Source organism: Aythya ferina (assembly GCF_964211825.1).
Source record: "Aythya ferina genome assembly, chromosome: Z".
NCBI classification, from domain to species: Eukaryota; Metazoa; Chordata; class Aves; order Anseriformes; family Anatidae; genus Aythya; species Aythya ferina.
The window spans coordinates 8399393-8415857 of NC_140299.1; the positions used below are offsets into that span (position 1 = coordinate 8399393).

General features: G+C 49.4%; 1 protein-coding gene and 1 long non-coding RNA gene across 4 annotated transcripts in view; one reads left to right on the forward strand and one right to left on the reverse strand.

Annotated features, from left to right (window-relative positions):
- Positions 1-2: 2 nt before the first annotated feature.
- On the reverse strand, positions 3-15113 carry LOC311427816 (aquaporin-7-like). 3 transcript variants are annotated; one of them, XM_084505382.1, is made up of 9 exons: positions 14858-15060; positions 14545-14769; positions 14221-14344; positions 10245-10371; positions 7286-7412; positions 5043-5180; positions 4312-4430; positions 2541-2758; positions 3-2140 (listed from the first exon to the last, which is right to left on the reverse strand). In XM_084505382.1, the coding sequence occupies exons 2-9, from the start codon at positions 14579-14581 to the stop codon at positions 1981-1983; spliced, it is 1050 nt and encodes a 349-aa protein (XP_084361508.1). In that variant the 5' UTR covers positions 14582-14769; positions 14858-15060; the 3' UTR covers positions 3-1980. The 3 variants fall into 3 exon arrangements, with proteins under 3 accessions (XP_084361508.1, XP_084361507.1, XP_084361506.1); XM_084505381.1 differs by having other exon boundaries at positions 14545-15113; XM_084505380.1 differs by lacking the exons at positions 14545-14769; positions 14858-15060 and having other exon boundaries at positions 14221-14520.
- LOC311427819 overlaps positions 12181-16465 on the forward strand; it is an 18534-nt gene continuing 14249 nt past the window's right edge. Inside the window, exon 1 of the long non-coding RNA XR_014687584.1 lies at positions 12181-12497. This is a non-coding gene — a long non-coding RNA (uncharacterized lncRNA). The remainder of the gene's footprint in view (positions 12498-16465) is intronic.

Below are 16465 nucleotides of genomic sequence, written 5' to 3' on the forward strand. Positions count from 1 at the left end.
GCTTTGATTATTTAAAGAGCAGCATCTTTTATTTGTGAAGCAGTCATATAATTACATACGACCAAACTACCTCACAGGGACGTTGTGAGGCTTTTGCAAGTGTTTGTATGGCCTTCAGAAAGATGAAGCCGCCCTGTAAGCGCTTAATAGTATTTTAATAAAGATTTAAATATTTTCCTCCAGAGTGATTAAGTATTTGAAGATGCCTTTGGCAGCACATGCACAAGGATGCACAGTAACAACAGAGTGCAGGCTGGATTGGCTTTGTTTTAATGCAGTGCAGAATCTCACACTGAGATAGGTTACAGTGTCTTTTAAGCTGATCCCACCTTGAGCTATTACGAAGTTCCCAGTTTATCACACAGATAAGTCTCTTCATCTCTGTGAACTAGTTTTTCTATTTCCATTGTATGTTCACTGTTCAAAATTTCTGGAGCCATCCAGCCTCACTCTAACATGTTTTGCTGGCTTCCAGCACTTACCCAGGGACCACTGTCAATGCTCAAAGAGCCTTCCAGGGCTTGCCTAGCAGCTGCCCTCTGCCATCCCCCGGCACAAGAGAAAAATCCTTTAATGCTCTTCAGCCCTCTTAGGCTGATGTGCACCTTGTGCCAAGTAAAGATCTTCTGGAGCTGCTCTACTAATAAAGGTCAACTCTAATGAAGAAACAGAGATGTCAGTACACCTACCATCCACCCCCATGTGACAGTAATACAGTAATAGTCCATTTAATAGCGTAATGTGAATGATTGTTAAAGCCAGTAAGTGCCAGTTTTCATAATTCTGTGAAACAGTGATATTCTGTCATTTCCTACAGTGGAGTCCTGTGTTGTGTCTTTGTGGTACCCAGCCCCGGAACCACAGTCATACGCTTGATATATGTAACGTACTTGCTTAAGCAGCCTCCAGAAATGTTAGCCTTATCACTGAAATGTTAGCCCCCAGAAATGTTAGCCTGGGGACAGGCAGCTTCTGACAATGTTTTACATTTACTCCAACGATGCTCCAAACTTGCAAGCCTATTTCCTCAGTCAGATGGAGGTGGCAGAATTCATGCAAGGAGTACATCAGTATCTTCCCATGTTATTCTTGCTTTCAGAGTAGACAAAAGGTTTTGCTGGTTTTCTGATTTTTTTTTTGATTGTTTGTTTTCCCAGTGTTTGGAGATGCTGCCACAGAAGTTGTCTGAACCCTGTCATAAGTTGGTAGTTGAAGTCTCACTCATCAGTAACACACCTGCTTCCATCACACCAGCATAGCACAAAACACAGCAGCCTGTTCCAGCATGTCATACCAGGATTCAGGAGACCTTGTAATTTACTAATTTGCTAGTGCTTCCTTAGTATTTAGACCAAAAAGAAAACAAATTATTAAAAAAATTTAAAAAAAAGCCACCAGGTTTCTTTTTCAGACCACCTTTGCTCTTCTCTGTTCTAACAAACTGGATCATAGATACGGTGGCAGATTTAGCAAACAGAAACAAATCTAATCTCATGATTCATCAATGTAATATCTCCTATCTCTTACAAAAAGAATAGTCCAGATCAAAATTTCTTCAATTAAGTTGTTTCTGCCACTGTGTAGGACTAATTTTTAATTCTAACCCTGTTGGATTTTGTATTTTGATTGCTGTGAACTTACAGGTAACTGAAGTCTTGTAGCTGTACTTTTTCTCCAGAATGTGATTTTTTTTTCTTTTTTTGGTAGATTTTTGCTCAGGGAGATTGAATAATTTCTTCAGGTCATAGACAGCTCTAGCCTACTCAGGTCTGCCCAGTGTCTTAGAGACCCTGTTTGTCTGGTTAAGCAGAATAGATTTATTGTAAGCTACTCTCTCATTTCTCCACCTGCAGGGTGAGAAACGTGTGTGCTCCAGCAGTGCTGTTGCACATCCCTTACCCACATGGTTACCCTTTGGCTGTCAGTGCATGTGTCCACCTCGACTTCGCTGTCAGACCCTTTCCAGGGAGCATGTGGCCATCACAGCGTAGAAGTCTCTATAGCTGGCTGTCCTTTCTCATTTCCACTTTCCGGGACAGATTGATTGTGAATATCAACGAATAGTTTGTAGACTAAACTACCAACAAGGCTTCCCAATATTGGAGCTACGACTGGGATCCACCACCAGTAATTTCCAGCCCTGAAACAAAACACAGAAGAGGCATCTGGTGAGCCAGACCACTCTGGCTCTCCAGACACTGCGATAACCGGCTCAATCTCTAGCTAAGGTTAGACTTCCTTAGTTCCTGGTGGCTAAACTGAGGTATTCAAATGTCAAGCTGAATCCAGCACTGAAAAATTGATGTAACCCAAATTATGTGTACCCAGTGCATGGGGCTTCTCTATGTACAACCCTTCTGTGAAAAGGAGAACCCACTTGATTGTGTCACTTGGTCTAAAGAAAATTCCTTAGCGAGACCCTAACCCATTGAGAACCAGGCTTGCACTCCAATTGTGCACAGGCTCCATGACTGTTTTCTCTTGGGCTTAGGTCCTCTCCTTGTGAGCTGGGCAATGTAAAAGCAAAACAGGTCACTCACGTGAAGACGTCCACTCCCCAGCCAGCAATTGCTGTGAAGATCCTTGGGGGCAGGTCCCGGGAGGGGTTTATGGCATAGCCTGTGGTCATTCCCATCCCCAGACCAATGCCCAGGACCAGGATACCCGTGAGCATGGCCTGTGTGCCTTTCAGGGCTGCGTTATTTTTCTCATCGTGGATGACCAGAATGCCCAAGATTAACATCACCGTCGCCATAAACTGCAGGAGCAGGAAAGGGGAAACAGGTCAGGAGAGAGAACAGCAAAGGCAGGAGGGTCCCACTCAGAGATTTTCCAGACTGAAAGAGCAGGTGGGATTCATGGCCTGATCAAGTCAGGGAGGACCCCTATGTTATTCCTGCTGCATAGGTGATGCTGAAGAAAAGACTAACTCATTTCCCAGAAAAAAATGCCTCCACTTCATCAAGAAAAATGCTCTAGGACTGATACGAGCTTCTCAGAACTGTCATCTCCCTCCACCTTTCAATTTAAGGGCAAAGGTTATTTTAAGCACCTTTTGTCCAACAGACAGAGCCATAACAATCTGCTTACAGGACATATCTGATCCTCCCTAGCAGGAGAGAGGTATCATAGAGCTTGCTGCATCTGCCCTTTTTGGAGTCAAGGTAGAGACCAGATTCTCATCTGGGAAACAGTCTCCCATCTGTGACAATACAATAGATCTGCAGTGCCCAGTACATCAATAGTTCTTGTTTGTATGGACACGATGACTCCTGTCTCTTTCTGCTTCAGAAGATGTACCTGGAGAGCCTTGGGCTGCAGAGATGCTGGCAAGAGCACAAACCCTGTACCTCTTGGCAATGCCTTGCCATTGTCTTTGTGCCTTCAACGCCTTGCAGTGTCTGCACACTCCACAGGGTGCTGAGCAACCAGGAGCCCGTCTGGTGGCTCTCCAGCTCTCACCATCCTCCTCATAGCATCCAGGCACAGCTTCACCAGCTCAGAAACAAACACACGAGCTTCCTCAGATCTGAACTGATAGTGACTCTTCCTTCTCCTGTAGCACTGGGACACACTCAGGGATGCTCCACATTCCCCGAGGCATCCCCCTCTCGTTTCTGGGCATCTGGATGTTGTGTTATATGCTGGGAATTAACTGTATGCAGTCTAAGCTTGACTGTTCAAACCCCCAGAGGTTCAATCCAGACAGGCTGTATTCCTGTGACAGCAGCCCCAGGCCATCTCTGTGGGTGAGGAGCAGCCAGCAGAGCTGCCTAAGAGTGTAGAGCAGACGTAGGATTCAGAAAGGTTAAGGAGAGTTCACGGAACTGAGCAGAGCCCAAAGGAGGTGGTTTCTGCCATTGCTCAGCTTCAGATTTTCCCATTGCTTGGGAAGTGTGCAAGGAAAGGTGCCTGCAGGAGCAGATCTGGCCCCACAGCAGCAGGACCTGCAGAGGTGTTTGCAAGATTGCTAAGCTCTTTGCTCTCCCATGCCACCTCAAGGGACCATGCAGATGAGGGCTGACACTGGGATCTTTCCTTCAGTTAATGCCCTCTTCAGCAGAGCTTAAATTGCTTAGGCCTCTCCCATGGCCTAAGCAATTTACCCCCCTCAGACCACATGGTTTCTGTCCTCCTGCTCCACCAACCTTGAACACCACCTGACAAGCTTCTGCCTGGACAGAGGGCTCCTCAGAGTAGAGGTTGTGACCGTGTCAGCACACACAGACCTGCGAGTCCTTTGTACCAGCCCCGTTCCAGAGCCTGCTACCACCCACCTTCTCCTAGCACACCTCAGCTGTCCCCACTCACCTCTGTGAAGAAGCCTCCCAGCAAGGACATACAGGGATGAGGGTAAGTGGAGAAGATCGACGCTGTGGCAGTCGGTCCTGTCACCGTGAAGTTCCCCTTGCTGTAGTCGTACAGAATATCTGGGAGAAATGGGAATCAGGGGAGTCAGCACAGTGGGCAGCGTGGATTTCATCACACGTGGCACGTTCCCAAGACCACCCGCTGCAGCCAGCGGAGACACAAAGGGGGAGAGAGGCAGTGACAGATACGATGGAGTCAACACACCCCTTGCAGGGCATGATCTGACTGATATCTGTCACCCTCAGACTTTGGTCTGGATGCACTGGGAGGCCTCCGTCCTTCTGACAGGGACTGAGACATGCTGGTGCTGGGTCTTCTGCTAACAGCTCATAAACACGAGTCGCTGTTGTCTTATTTGCCACAGACCACAGAGCTCTGGCTGTGCCTAACACTTGTTGGTGCATCCAACTTAAGCCCTTGCAGGCCCTTGGAAACAAAAGGCAAACAAAATGCCCTGTGCAAAAGGAGCTGTGTTCTCCAGGAAATCCTTCCCAGAGACATCTGTGCCCTGCCTGGCCTTGAACTATAAAAGTCTGTCCCACAAGCCAAGAGCTTAACAGTGTCACTGAGATATAATGCTGAGGACTGCAACGGGACAGATTTTTGATGACCTGCAAGTTAAGATTGAAAAGGTGCCCACAGCAACCCCAGTGATAAAGACACGGCTATACCATAGTAGGTGCCAAAGACGGTGGCTGCTGCCAGAAAGGAGCCCAGGAACTGGCCGAGCAGATAAGCTGGAAGCTTTCTCCAGGGGAGGTTTCCTAAAATGCAGTGCATGATAGTGATGGCAGCATTCAGATGAGCTCCTGCAAAAATCACAACAAAAGAGAGTGGCATTGGCCCTGGTGCACCACATTTGGGGCATGCCCCATACCCCAGAGTAGAGAGACCCCAGAGAATCAAGCTCCAAGGCTCTCCCTGGGCAGGGTCTCCCTCCTGCGCAGATGCCAAGCTGACCCATTTCCCCTGGGCAGTTGAATGGTGCAGGGGAGAGAGCTCCTAGCTCTAGTCCTTTAGGAGTTAGACATCCTCTGCTTAGCTCTCTGTAGACCACAGGCTGCCTCCAGAAAGCTGGTCATCTCGCCTGTCAGAGACCCCTCTCTTGGCATGGCATGAGTCCCCTCTAGTATGGGCTTGCCACTGTTCAACGTAAAGAGAGCCCAAATCTTAGACTCATCACCCACTTTTTATATGGGTACAGATAGATAAGACATATCCCAAACAATGAGAAGACTTTCTGAAACGATCTGATAGACAGACCCTCTTTTATTTTTTATTTTTTCCTGTCCTGAACTGAAGGGATCAAATGCTTGGCATCTGTGCATCTTCAGAGGTCAGCAAATGCTCCAATCGTAGTGGCCTTCTCCTTGTCCAGACTCAGAGAGGGGTAAGATCCAGATATTATCTCATCAAAGTGCAGGACAGAGTGAGGTGAAAGCGCATGTACCACCTGTTGCCATCCCACAATCACAGCTGAACTGGGGGGGAGACAACACACAGACCCTCCCCCCCCCCCTTTCTTTTTTTCCAACTTTCTTTGATCCTTTGTGGGCATGACCAGCCACCTCAGAGATCAAAAAAAGCATCTTGTGACACAAGTGAATCCAAATTGCAACATCAAGGAGCCCTGACACTGGTTCTACTGCCATCCTGTTGGTAGCTGAGCTGAGATCTCCCATCTCCTCAGCAGGTCAGCTCCATCTCAAATTTGGAGGGTCTCAAAAGAGGGTCACCCAGGACCCTCTTTGCTCAGCCCGCTTTCCCTGGGGCATATCCACCAGCTCTAGATGGGCAGTGAGACTAGGAGCTGGATGTCTGCATGGAAAAACTTTCCCTTCAAAGCCAGCTCCAGCCTTGGACACCTTTGTGCCCCAGCAGTTCAAGAGCGAGGACTTGCTTTAATTTTCTGCCCACTAGAGCCCTTAATCACTTCACTTGGTGCAAATGAATGCAGAAATTGCACAAGGCAAAGGTAATGCTCTGTCATGTGAGAGAGATCACCCTATGGCCCCATAACAACACTTCCTGAAACACCACCTCCTGAGTTTGCATGGGGGGGTGGGATGTGCCTGGGCGTGGGTGATAAGGAGAAAATTTCCATACTACTCCTTGTTGCAACATCAGCAGTAAGCTTTCCTTTGCAATAAATGATTTACTTCCCCATGGGTCATATTGGCAGCATGTTTTCAGATCTCCCTGGGCCACGTTCTGATGGCTCCCAAGTGCCTAGCATGGGCAGTGCTGAAATGTGGCTCCTCTGACTGCAAGGAGAGGGCATGGCTGCATCTGTGCTCTTCCCTGTCCCACTTCCCTCTGTCCATGCCCACCGGTGAGCAGAGTCTCAAGAATACCTGTTGTACCTTCTGCCCTACTTGGGCAGAGCGCTGAGTGCACCAACAGGATCTGATTCCTCTCATGGCCAACCTGGGACCACCCTTCTCCGCAGTCCCCCTCTGTAGCTTCTTCCCTCAGACCACCCTGGGCACTTGGTTGCCTGTGCCCAGTTTGGTTTTGTTACTGGGCAGCGCTGAGCTGTGAGAGCCTCACCTGGGGCACCTACCCATGCACTATCTCAGCTCAGGACATGCGTTTGGGGTCAGCATACTGTAGGTATGCCTTGTCCCCTGCTGCTCCTGACCCCGCTGTGCCACCACGACCCCCTGGCTTGACCTCAGACCTGTCACCCCACCGAGGACTTGGCTGTGACCACTGGATCACAAGGCTGACACTGGCTACGGTTCACCAGACCTGCTCTGCTCTTCTCTGGGGACTGCGGGACTGCATTTTTTGGTGGTGAGGACAAAGCCCCTCCTTGTCATGCCATCACCCACCTCACTGTAGCCCACTCCTGCTGCCCCAATGCCTGTGGCCTTTAGGGGACATAAAAATGATGCTCAGGTGTCCTACTCACCAGAGATTCCTCCAGCTGCATGGATCCCCAGGGTGACTCCAATGCCAAATGCCAAATTGATGCTCACATACTGCCCAAATTCTCCTTTTCCTAGCACCACTTGTGCCACAGAAGACAAGCCAAAGACCTAGTGCATGGAAAAATAGAGAAAGGAGTGTTAAAAGTAGTGTTGTTGCCATGGTGGGCTGAGCTTCCTTGCCACTTTTTCTGAAATACTAACAAACCTCCATGGATGGGAAGACTCCAAAGTGTCCACAGTTAGGGACAAATTGCTGCCAAATTGACTGGGTGCCTGGTATTCCGTATTGGTGGGTACTCCATCACACCAAACTCTGCTCTGCGTTGGGTGTGAGGAGCCAAACCCCAGACCCTGATGTCCAGGGACACTCACACACGGTGGCACGTTGTGTCCACAACCTGGGATGTGAGCCTGGGGAGTGTCACCACAGCTGTATGCACGTCTTTCTTTTCCCAGTGTACAATTTACTGACTAAAAATGTAGTTTGGCAACACACAGCTGTTTGCCAAACTCAACTCTAATTTTGATAACTTGTTCCAGCCAAAAAACAAAACAAAACAAAACAAAACAAAACAAAAAAAAAAAAAAAGGAAAGAAATTCTGGTTGGACTTTTCCTTTTGACACATATACTTTTCAGTTTGAAAACAACCAAGGTTTCAATATTTTTTTAGTGACTGAAAGTGGACTGGGAAAGAAATTAAAAAGAAATGTAAACACTCTCCAGCAGGAAAAGACATATTTAAGAAATTGCCTGAAAGTAAATTCTATTTCATTCATTCTTTGTGGTCAGAAGGTGGAAAAATCAATTCTTGCACAGCTCTTGCACTCAAATCTGGAGAAGGACAAAGCATCTCTTGAGATCTTTGCCTTTCCAACCACTTAGGGCTTGGAGAGCATATCCTGTACCTTGGACTGCATCAGTGTTTATTCAGGGTATCATGCCCCTCCAAGAAAAGAGTCATTATGTGCTGCACCATCTAACTTCTGCTCTGGCCTCTCCTGTTTTGATTCAGATCTTTACTGGCTGCTCTGCCTGGATCCAGGTTTTATCTCATGTGTCTGCTCTCCCTCTTCCCTTTCAGACATCACCCAAATCCCCTGGTACCCACAGACACTCTTCTTATCTCTCATATACACAGACCACACTCTGCGCCACACACAGCTACAGCATGGGGCTTTCTTTCAGCCTACCTCAGCAAAAGCCCCAAAAACAGCAGCACCTGGGATGTCCTCCAGCATCTGCAAAGCCCTTACAAAAACTTCCCCCACTCATTTCTGAGCTTGTTCAAAACCACATCCAGGAGAAGCCAAATGCACAAAGCTCAGGTTGTGCAGGACTGCATGCAGTGCAGAGAGGGCAGGGCAGGAGACCCGGCCAGGACAGAGAATCTGTTTTTCAGCACAGATCCAAACCTCTGGTCACCTCTTCTATCCTCACAATCCCAAAACTGCCTTTTTTTCCTACCTCCCCATTCCTCATGCCACTTGCTCCTGCTGTCTGGTTCCCTCTTTTATGAGCATTGCCTGTTCAGTAAAAAAAGAGGCACGGTCCGTGTGCTACCACCCAAACAGCAGCCAGCCAGGAGTCCTGGAGATGCACCCAGCACACTTCCAGCTGCAGCAAGAGCCAGGGGGCTGCTGAAGGGTCGGATGCTGGATGCTGCACTGGGATGCTCGGTGCTACTTGTCCTCCTTCTCTGTTCCTTCACGGTGTCTAGTGAGGTAAGAGCAGACATGAGTTGAAGGCTCCAAAATCTCCCTCGGGCTGTCCTGAGTGCAGAGAAATGTCTCCTCAGTATGCTGTGTCCTACAGACATCCCTGGCGGGGCCCCCACACTTGTTTTTTATCACCTGGGGAGCTCCAGCACCCAAACCCGAAGGGGATAGAAGAAACCATGGTTTGCTCAGCTCCTGCTGAGGAGTCTCAGGTGTCTGTACTCCAATTTTCAATGCACCCAAAACTACTTGTGCAGCAGGAGTGAACACTGAGGGGCTGGATGTGCAGTAAGATGAGGTAAGAAGCAAGCATCCTCTGCACGTGCAGTTGTTGCCCTTGAAAATAAAACACCTTCATCTGCGCAGATAGCTGTGGCAGAGGGCCCACATGCTTATACAAATCTTATCCTCTTCCTAGGAAAACCTCCAAGTATGAGTTATTTGGATTACTCAGATAACTTCCCCATCTTCTGTCCAGCCCAAAAGGCTGCTCTCAGCCCAGAAGCACTTACAGGCTAAGTCCAGGTGTGGTAAACTGGCACAGGCAGATACTGAGCCTCAGCAGGAAGAGGATCTCATTTGGCAGTGTTGGTCCGACACACGAGAGCTCTGATCCCAGTGGGCATGTCACCACCACAGGGATCAGTTCTGACTGCAAAGCGATCTCTCTTGCCTTTCTCAGCCTCTTCCCCTAAGCACCACCAAGCAGCCCAAAAGCTCAAAACGGTTTCACTTTTTCTTTGTGCAAGAGACCCCTCAGGCAAGCTGGGAGTTTCTGTATGATTTGAGATGAGCACTATTCTTTTGCCAGGATGAGACAACCATAACCAAAACCCCAACGTGCTTTACACCTGGTAATTAAGTTTTCTAACGATGGATTGTGGCTCCAGAGAGTTTCACAGATGCTCATTGCCCCAGCACCCCCATCAGGAAGCTGGACGCACGCTGTTCTCATTTTGCAGGGGCTGTCAGTGGTAGAGGAGCAAGCTCCCAACCCTGTGCAGGACCCGGATGGCTGCGGGCACCTGTCCAGCCCATGCCATCCCTTCCAGTACAATGTAGAGAAAAGTACCACCTTTAGCACCACCAGAGAGAGTAACAAGCAGCTCTGAGCAACCCTGAGGATGCAGTAGGAAACCACTCACCTTGCACATTGCTGCTGCAAATGCTTACCCACCCTGCACACACATACACACACACACCTGGGCCCATCTCCTCCTTACCATCAGGATGTACATCCCCAGTGCTTCTGCCAGCAGCTCCCTGATGGTCGGGCTACGAACCACGAGCATCTTCTGAATCTTCTCCAGCATTCTCCTCTCCGGCTCCAGCCTGTGGTCACAGGAGCTCCTGTTGTGACAGCACACTTCATTGCGCTGAGCTAAGTTACCCTTTGAAACTTGGCAACCTTCCTTCACCCCCAGACACCTTCATTCATTTGGTTAAAGATGAACAAGCCAATAAAATAGCTGCTAGCTTCGACGTTACCACACACAGACAACATCCTTTTAAAACTAATGGGCAAGGATGCAACATTTCTGCTACCAGAGCATTGCAAACTCTGCGCCTGTGCCCAGGGGAAGCCTATTTCCAAACCAATGGAGCTGTAGATAGCCTTGGCGTGTTCCTAAAGCCCCTCTATTTCTCCATAGCCTTTTTCACAGGCATCAAACAGGAATTTTGGTTGTCCTCCTCCGCATTGTAACCCACTAGCTGGTGGTTGGGCACCAGTAGTTTTGCAGCAGGTAGGATCAGGACTGTTTGTTGGTGCTTTGCAGGGCTGTTTGGTTCAAGCCCAGCCTGTGGTGAGGACACTGCCTGAAGCTGATGTGCACCTGTCTGTGTCTGGGAAAAACAACGCCTTGAACACTGCTTCAGGTTGAGTATTTGAGCCTGTGGCTCCCTGCTACCAAGAGCCTCCCCACCAGTCCCCAGCCCCTCCTCTCCTGTGGGGCCAGGAGAGACTAGTCTCGAGGAACAAGAGATGGGCACCTCCAGCCTTGTCTGGGTGTCAGAGCAGAGTCCTCATGCTCCTGATTCCTCCTCCACCTCCCGATTCCCTCTGCTCATCTCCCTGCCTACCAGGTGCTCTTACCTCTCCACTGCAAAAAGCTTTTAGTGCCCTTTCAACAACCTCGTGCTTAAGCACATCCTTTTAAACTCTCAAGACCTTTTTCCATGTGCTGTGTCTGGCACTTGACTGTTTTTCTTCCCCTTTCTCTTGGCCTGCTGCAGCTCTCAGTGTTTTTCTGGAAGGAGCACAATGCATAGCTCCGGCACAGTTACCAGAAGCTGCCCTGATGGGGACGCAGTGCTCTGCTCATGCTGTCCTTGGTGTTGCTTCCCTCTGCACTGGGAAAGTTCACGAGCTTTTCTCTCACACAGAGGACACTGACAGATGTATGGCAGAACCTGGGAAGCTGCTTCTCCTCTCACCTCCACAGATGATTATCTGTCTTGCAGCAGGGACAGGTTTTATGGACAGGAGTAAGCCCTGGAGATCTCACGGGATTTCTCAGATGGATGAGGGTGTGAGTCGGTCACAGCTGGACATACAGCTTCACTTCTCACCCCTGGATCTGAGGGGGCCCTTCGAGTGGATTCCTTTCCCTCACAAACAAGATAGCTGCTATGTCTCTGAAAGGTTTGTCTCTTGCATTCGAGAATTAAATATAAGCATCTATATATTCTCATCTGGGCTGGAAAATGGACAGGAATTTTATGGGAACCCATGGACTTGTGCTCTTTCCAGAAAAAAAAAAAAAAAATTACTTTTTTTTTAAACCAAAGAAATCTTTGGTTTAGTGACAGTGTTTGCAGCATGATCACTGAAATTACCATCAAATCCCCTAAAAACTCCAGCATGCTTCTAGACTGGCATCACTGATCACAGCTGGAGGAGTATGGCACTGGACGTGCCTCTCACCACTGCCTGTCCTCCCTACACAGGTCACTCCACAAGATGGCACTGAGGCATTAATTTCTCACTTAAAAGTGTTCAGATGGGCTCCTCTGTTGGCTGCTGAAAACATGAGAACCCTTTATTTTTTTTTGATTGGTTGGTTGTTTTTTTTTTAATACACATTTATACAATAAAGAAACGTAATCCACCAATGTTCAAGGACTGAAATGAAAAAAAAAAATAAAATCTTTCTGCAAGTCCTATAGGACAGAGCACCCCTGCTTTACCAGCATGCAAAATGCAAGTATGTGAGAGTGAGCCTGTCAGTCTCCACTTTATCATTAGCAGCAAAAAACAGGCAGCTCCAAAGGGCAGTTCATCCCCATGAAAAATAAGCATCGGAGGCCAGACCTATGAGTCACGGTGGCAGATCCCTCTGGTGCCTGCAGTGGGGACATGGAGGGATCAGCTCTGATGTACACACCCATGGAGGTGCCTGCCACCGGGTGAGCCGGGCTGCCCTTCCTATCTGCATCCAGATGTGGCGATCCCCAGCGAGTGCAAACAACGGCGGGTGAGTCAGCCGAGGGCTGGGGAGCGAAGATCTGCCGGTCGCCCAACGTAGCTTGTTTCTGCTTGCTTGGTTTCACTTACCCGCGGGGCTGACGAGGATCTCTGGGGTCATCAACAACAGTCCCTTACCCACATAAGTGGCCACGTCACCTCTCCCCTTTCACAGCCTGATCAGGCTCTGTTTTAGGGTTAAGTGCTTTTTGCCCCTACTCCTCCTGGTGGAAGCCTGTTACCAGGACTCGCTGCTGTGAGGATTAGAGACTTTCTTCTCATTTCCAGACAAATTGTCAATGCCATTTGTTCATGTGCCAGCATTACCCCATCACAGTCATGAGTTAACTCACTTCTTACAGGTGCTGTCCTATAAGGTTTGTCAGGGCAGCAGCTCACGCTTAGCTCTGCACTGCCTCCTGATGTTTACCTTGAACATGTTGAAACTTCACTCAACATTAGCCCTACAGAGATTTAACCGAGTTTCCCACTGCACATTAAGCAACCACCTGCTAAACCAAACCCATTTTCTTCCCTAAGGCAGGTGCACTTCCAGTAAAGGTCTTGGTTTGCAGAGGAAAGTCCCAGTTTAGAGAGGAAAATGTTGGCACAGTTGAGGCCCACTTGCAGTGCAGGTGTTGATCCATATTGTGCTGAAGATCCAGGGTCCTGCCAGAGCAACCCCACAAAGGACAAGCCCCACCACGGACTCTGTCTCCGTGGCTGTCATGCAAGGAGAAACTTCTCTCACTGAGTTTGACAGCGGACATTCCCTCTGCACCCAGAAGCTCATTTATCTCTTAATTGCACTAATCAACAGCTGGAACATTGCCAGTCCATTAGCTTCAGCCCTGCTGGTGGAGCATTAACTTCTCCCCAAAGGCTGCGTGAGCAGACAGCAGAGGAGCTCCTCACCGTGGACAAGGACTGCTCACTCCTCCATCAGCCTAAATGAAGACAGGGTCAGCCCTGGCACCAAGACATCTCCGGGCTCCTTCAAGAAGCAAGGCCAGGGCCTGATCCTGGGGCTCCTGAGCCACATGGCTGTGACGGCATTCCCTGATCAGGCCGCACTCAGAGTGCACTAGTAGAAGGGTGAATGCTGAACCAGATTCCTTGACCTCATGGAAGCTGAATTAGGCATGGTCATGTCTTAGAGAGACTCATACAGCATTGGTATGACCTGAGCTGTGGCAGACACCACTCAAGCACCCCATAGCACCTGCACTCCGTGATCTCCCACCTAATGCTCAGCATCTACCTCCTCCTCTCCTCTGCAGGTGGCAGGCACTGTGCAAGTCACGGAGACACCTGATATTCATCTCTCAACAGATGGCTTTGCTCTCTATAATATTAGCAGCATTCCCACTTCCAGGACACCAGTTTCCATGGCTTGGCAAGTGGCCTCTGACCCTGCACCTCATTGCCCCTTGCCCTGAAGCTGGCTGAAGGTGCATCCCCCACACATCCCACCAGCGCACCCATCCCTTCGTTTTCACCAAGGAAACACTGAAAGCCATCAGCTCCAAGATGGCCCTAAGGGGACTTTGCCAAGCACTTGCACTGGTCACACAGCCCTCTCAGTTCCCAGTCTCTGCCTTTCCCACCCCAGCTGAACACTGAGCCACCACAGTTTCTAACTCCAGCCTCAGGAGTAACTGAGGCCCACATCGCACAACTAATTTTCATTCTCTACGTGGACCCCTTTTCCATAAAACAAGACTAGGTCTTACCTTTCCGGGCAGGAGGGATGACTGAAGGTGGAGGGATGTGGCTGCACGAAGGTGGGCTCCTGCTCCGGCCTGTAGCCATCTGCTTCCCCCTCTGAGAGCATGGGGCTGGCTGGGCAGTGCCTCCCTGCCCCAGAACGCAAACGCAAACGCTCACTGAGCCAGAGGTAATCCATGGCGTGGTGGTGTCAGCAGGAGGGGAATTATATGGCTTTTGCTGCTCGTTAAGGATCAAGCAGGGCTGTCTAGGAAGGGGTCACCTGGGGTAGCGCTCACCCCATTGTTGGGCAACAGAGTGAAGGGCACTGGGGTTCTCCCCATCCTTACCTCCCCCTTCTCTGTGGTGGGCCACCCTGCCCTCCATCTGGCTTTTCAGGCAGAAAAGAGTTATTTTTATATGCTGTACAGCACGGTGATTTGTGAGGGACCTCACCAGCTTCCTCCTGGTCAAAGCCCTTGACCCGGCAGAGTCTGAAAGCCTCCTTTCAGTTTTAACAGAGACAGAAAGCAAGGCACAGGGACACCTCAGGCCTCAGTGAAGACCACAGGAGACTTAGAGTACCTGTGGGATATCAGCTGAGGTCCTGCCAGCTCCCCACCTGCTGCTGTCCCCCAAACCCTGCCCATCCCTGACACACACCATGAGCATCATATTCCCTCAGCCTGCTAGGGCCAGGCTCCCACCATGTCCCTCTGCGTGGGACCACCCCCAGCCTACACTGCAGGTCTCCCCCAGGCCCCATGAGGAGACCAGCAGACTCTGAGGATGCAAACACTCCCCCTGAGCTTCAAGCTGCCTGCTTGGGTCTGTTTTCAATCCACAGATAAGGTGAAAGCTGGGGAAACCACAGGGCATCACCACTCTGGAGATAACAGGAGCCAGGCTTTTTTTCTGTGAGCACCCATGCTCTGGAAGGGAGATGTTAAAGGGGAACAGCTGCAGGCTCGAGGAGAGGCACCAGGTGAATTGAATGAGGAGTGTGAAAGCACTAATCAATGCCCAGATGTATAATCAGCAAATGTCACCTCAGATTTTGTGCATATCGGAGCAACACCATGGTGACTTAGACCCAAAGCAACTGAACTAATTTCACAGGACCTTCAGCTGGACATAACTTCTGGTCACTTCTGCCAAAGGCTGTATTTGGTTTAGGGACACAGAAAAAAGAGTCTCTGTAACATTTTGACGTATAAAAGATGCTGTGAGGTGCTGGGAAGTGGCTGGCTGGTGTGTAGGTAAAGCCTCCTGAAGGTTAGTTATGCTCAGCTCTGAAGAACTTGCAGTTCAGTCAGAAACTAAAGATTAGGCTGCAAGAAAAGAATAAGGAACCAATTTTTTTCAGAGAGAGATAAATGCATCTGTGGTCCTAACAAAGAGCCCTATATCGGCCCCAGGCCCCCAGGTGCCAGCAGCAAGACCTTGTTCTTCTGTATCACACCAGCCATAGGGTGCCCAAATAGCATCCAGTATGAGCAATACCTGCCATGGGGGATTTGTCCTTATTCTCTTTTCAGGGAGGGGAAGGCCAGGGAGTGGGTGGCCAGGCCAGCTTTCTCAGCCTTGAGGGCTGCTGCCAGCACGGACGTGAAGGCATCTGAAGGAAACCCCCGATAAGCTCTCACTATCACGGCCGGGAGGAGATGCCGCAGATTCCTTGCAGACATGCACAAATCCCCTCGGACACTGCCCAGACTCTTCCAGGGCCCCAAAAAGCCCTATAGGCATTGCAAAGGGGTGGAGGTTTGCCCCAGCATTGCTCAGACCCCATCACCCTTATGCCTTCCCACAGTCCCTTTAGCTGCTCTCTTGCTGTTTTGGGAGACAGGATATGATCCAGCTATGGTGGATCTTGTTGGCTTCCCATCAGTCTATGTGGGAAGCCATTTACCCAGAGAACCCCACAGAAGCTGAAAATCCGTCTGTTGGTGTCATCTGAACAAGAGTTATTTGTCTTTGCTCACATCGTTTCCCAGCACAAGTCCTGCACGGCAGAAAAACTGGCAACTCCACAAACCAGCCCACGTCATGCAAAGGCACCAGCATGCAGGCTGTTTCCCAAAGCACATGGCACCACACATTAGTCGTTACATGCAGTGCATGTGTTCCTAGCCCATGGTAAATACTAAATATTGTCACCTGTCTTTGTTGTCCCTTAGTTTGCTTTTACACACACTCGTATCAGACATTTCCTAGTGAAGAAGTAGTTGTTGCATATTACCTTTACAATTTTGATTTAATAGGAAACTT

What these genes read in the sequence shown, in the direction of transcription:
- LOC311427816 (XM_084505380.1), bottom strand. Translation starts at nt 14,393, where the DNA reads ATGGATTACCTCTGGCTCAGTGAGCGTTTGCGTTTGCGTTCTGGGGCA. An exon ending in CATCCCTCCTGCCCGGAAAG is followed by an intron (nt 10,372 to 14,220) that starts GTAAGACCTAGT and finishes CTGTCACAACAG; the next exon opens with GAGCTCCTGTGACCACAGGC. An exon ending in CGTCTTTGGCACCTACTATG is followed by an intron (nt 4,431 to 5,042) that starts GTATAGCCGTGT and finishes CATTTCTCCCAG; the next exon opens with ATATTCTGTACGACTACAGC.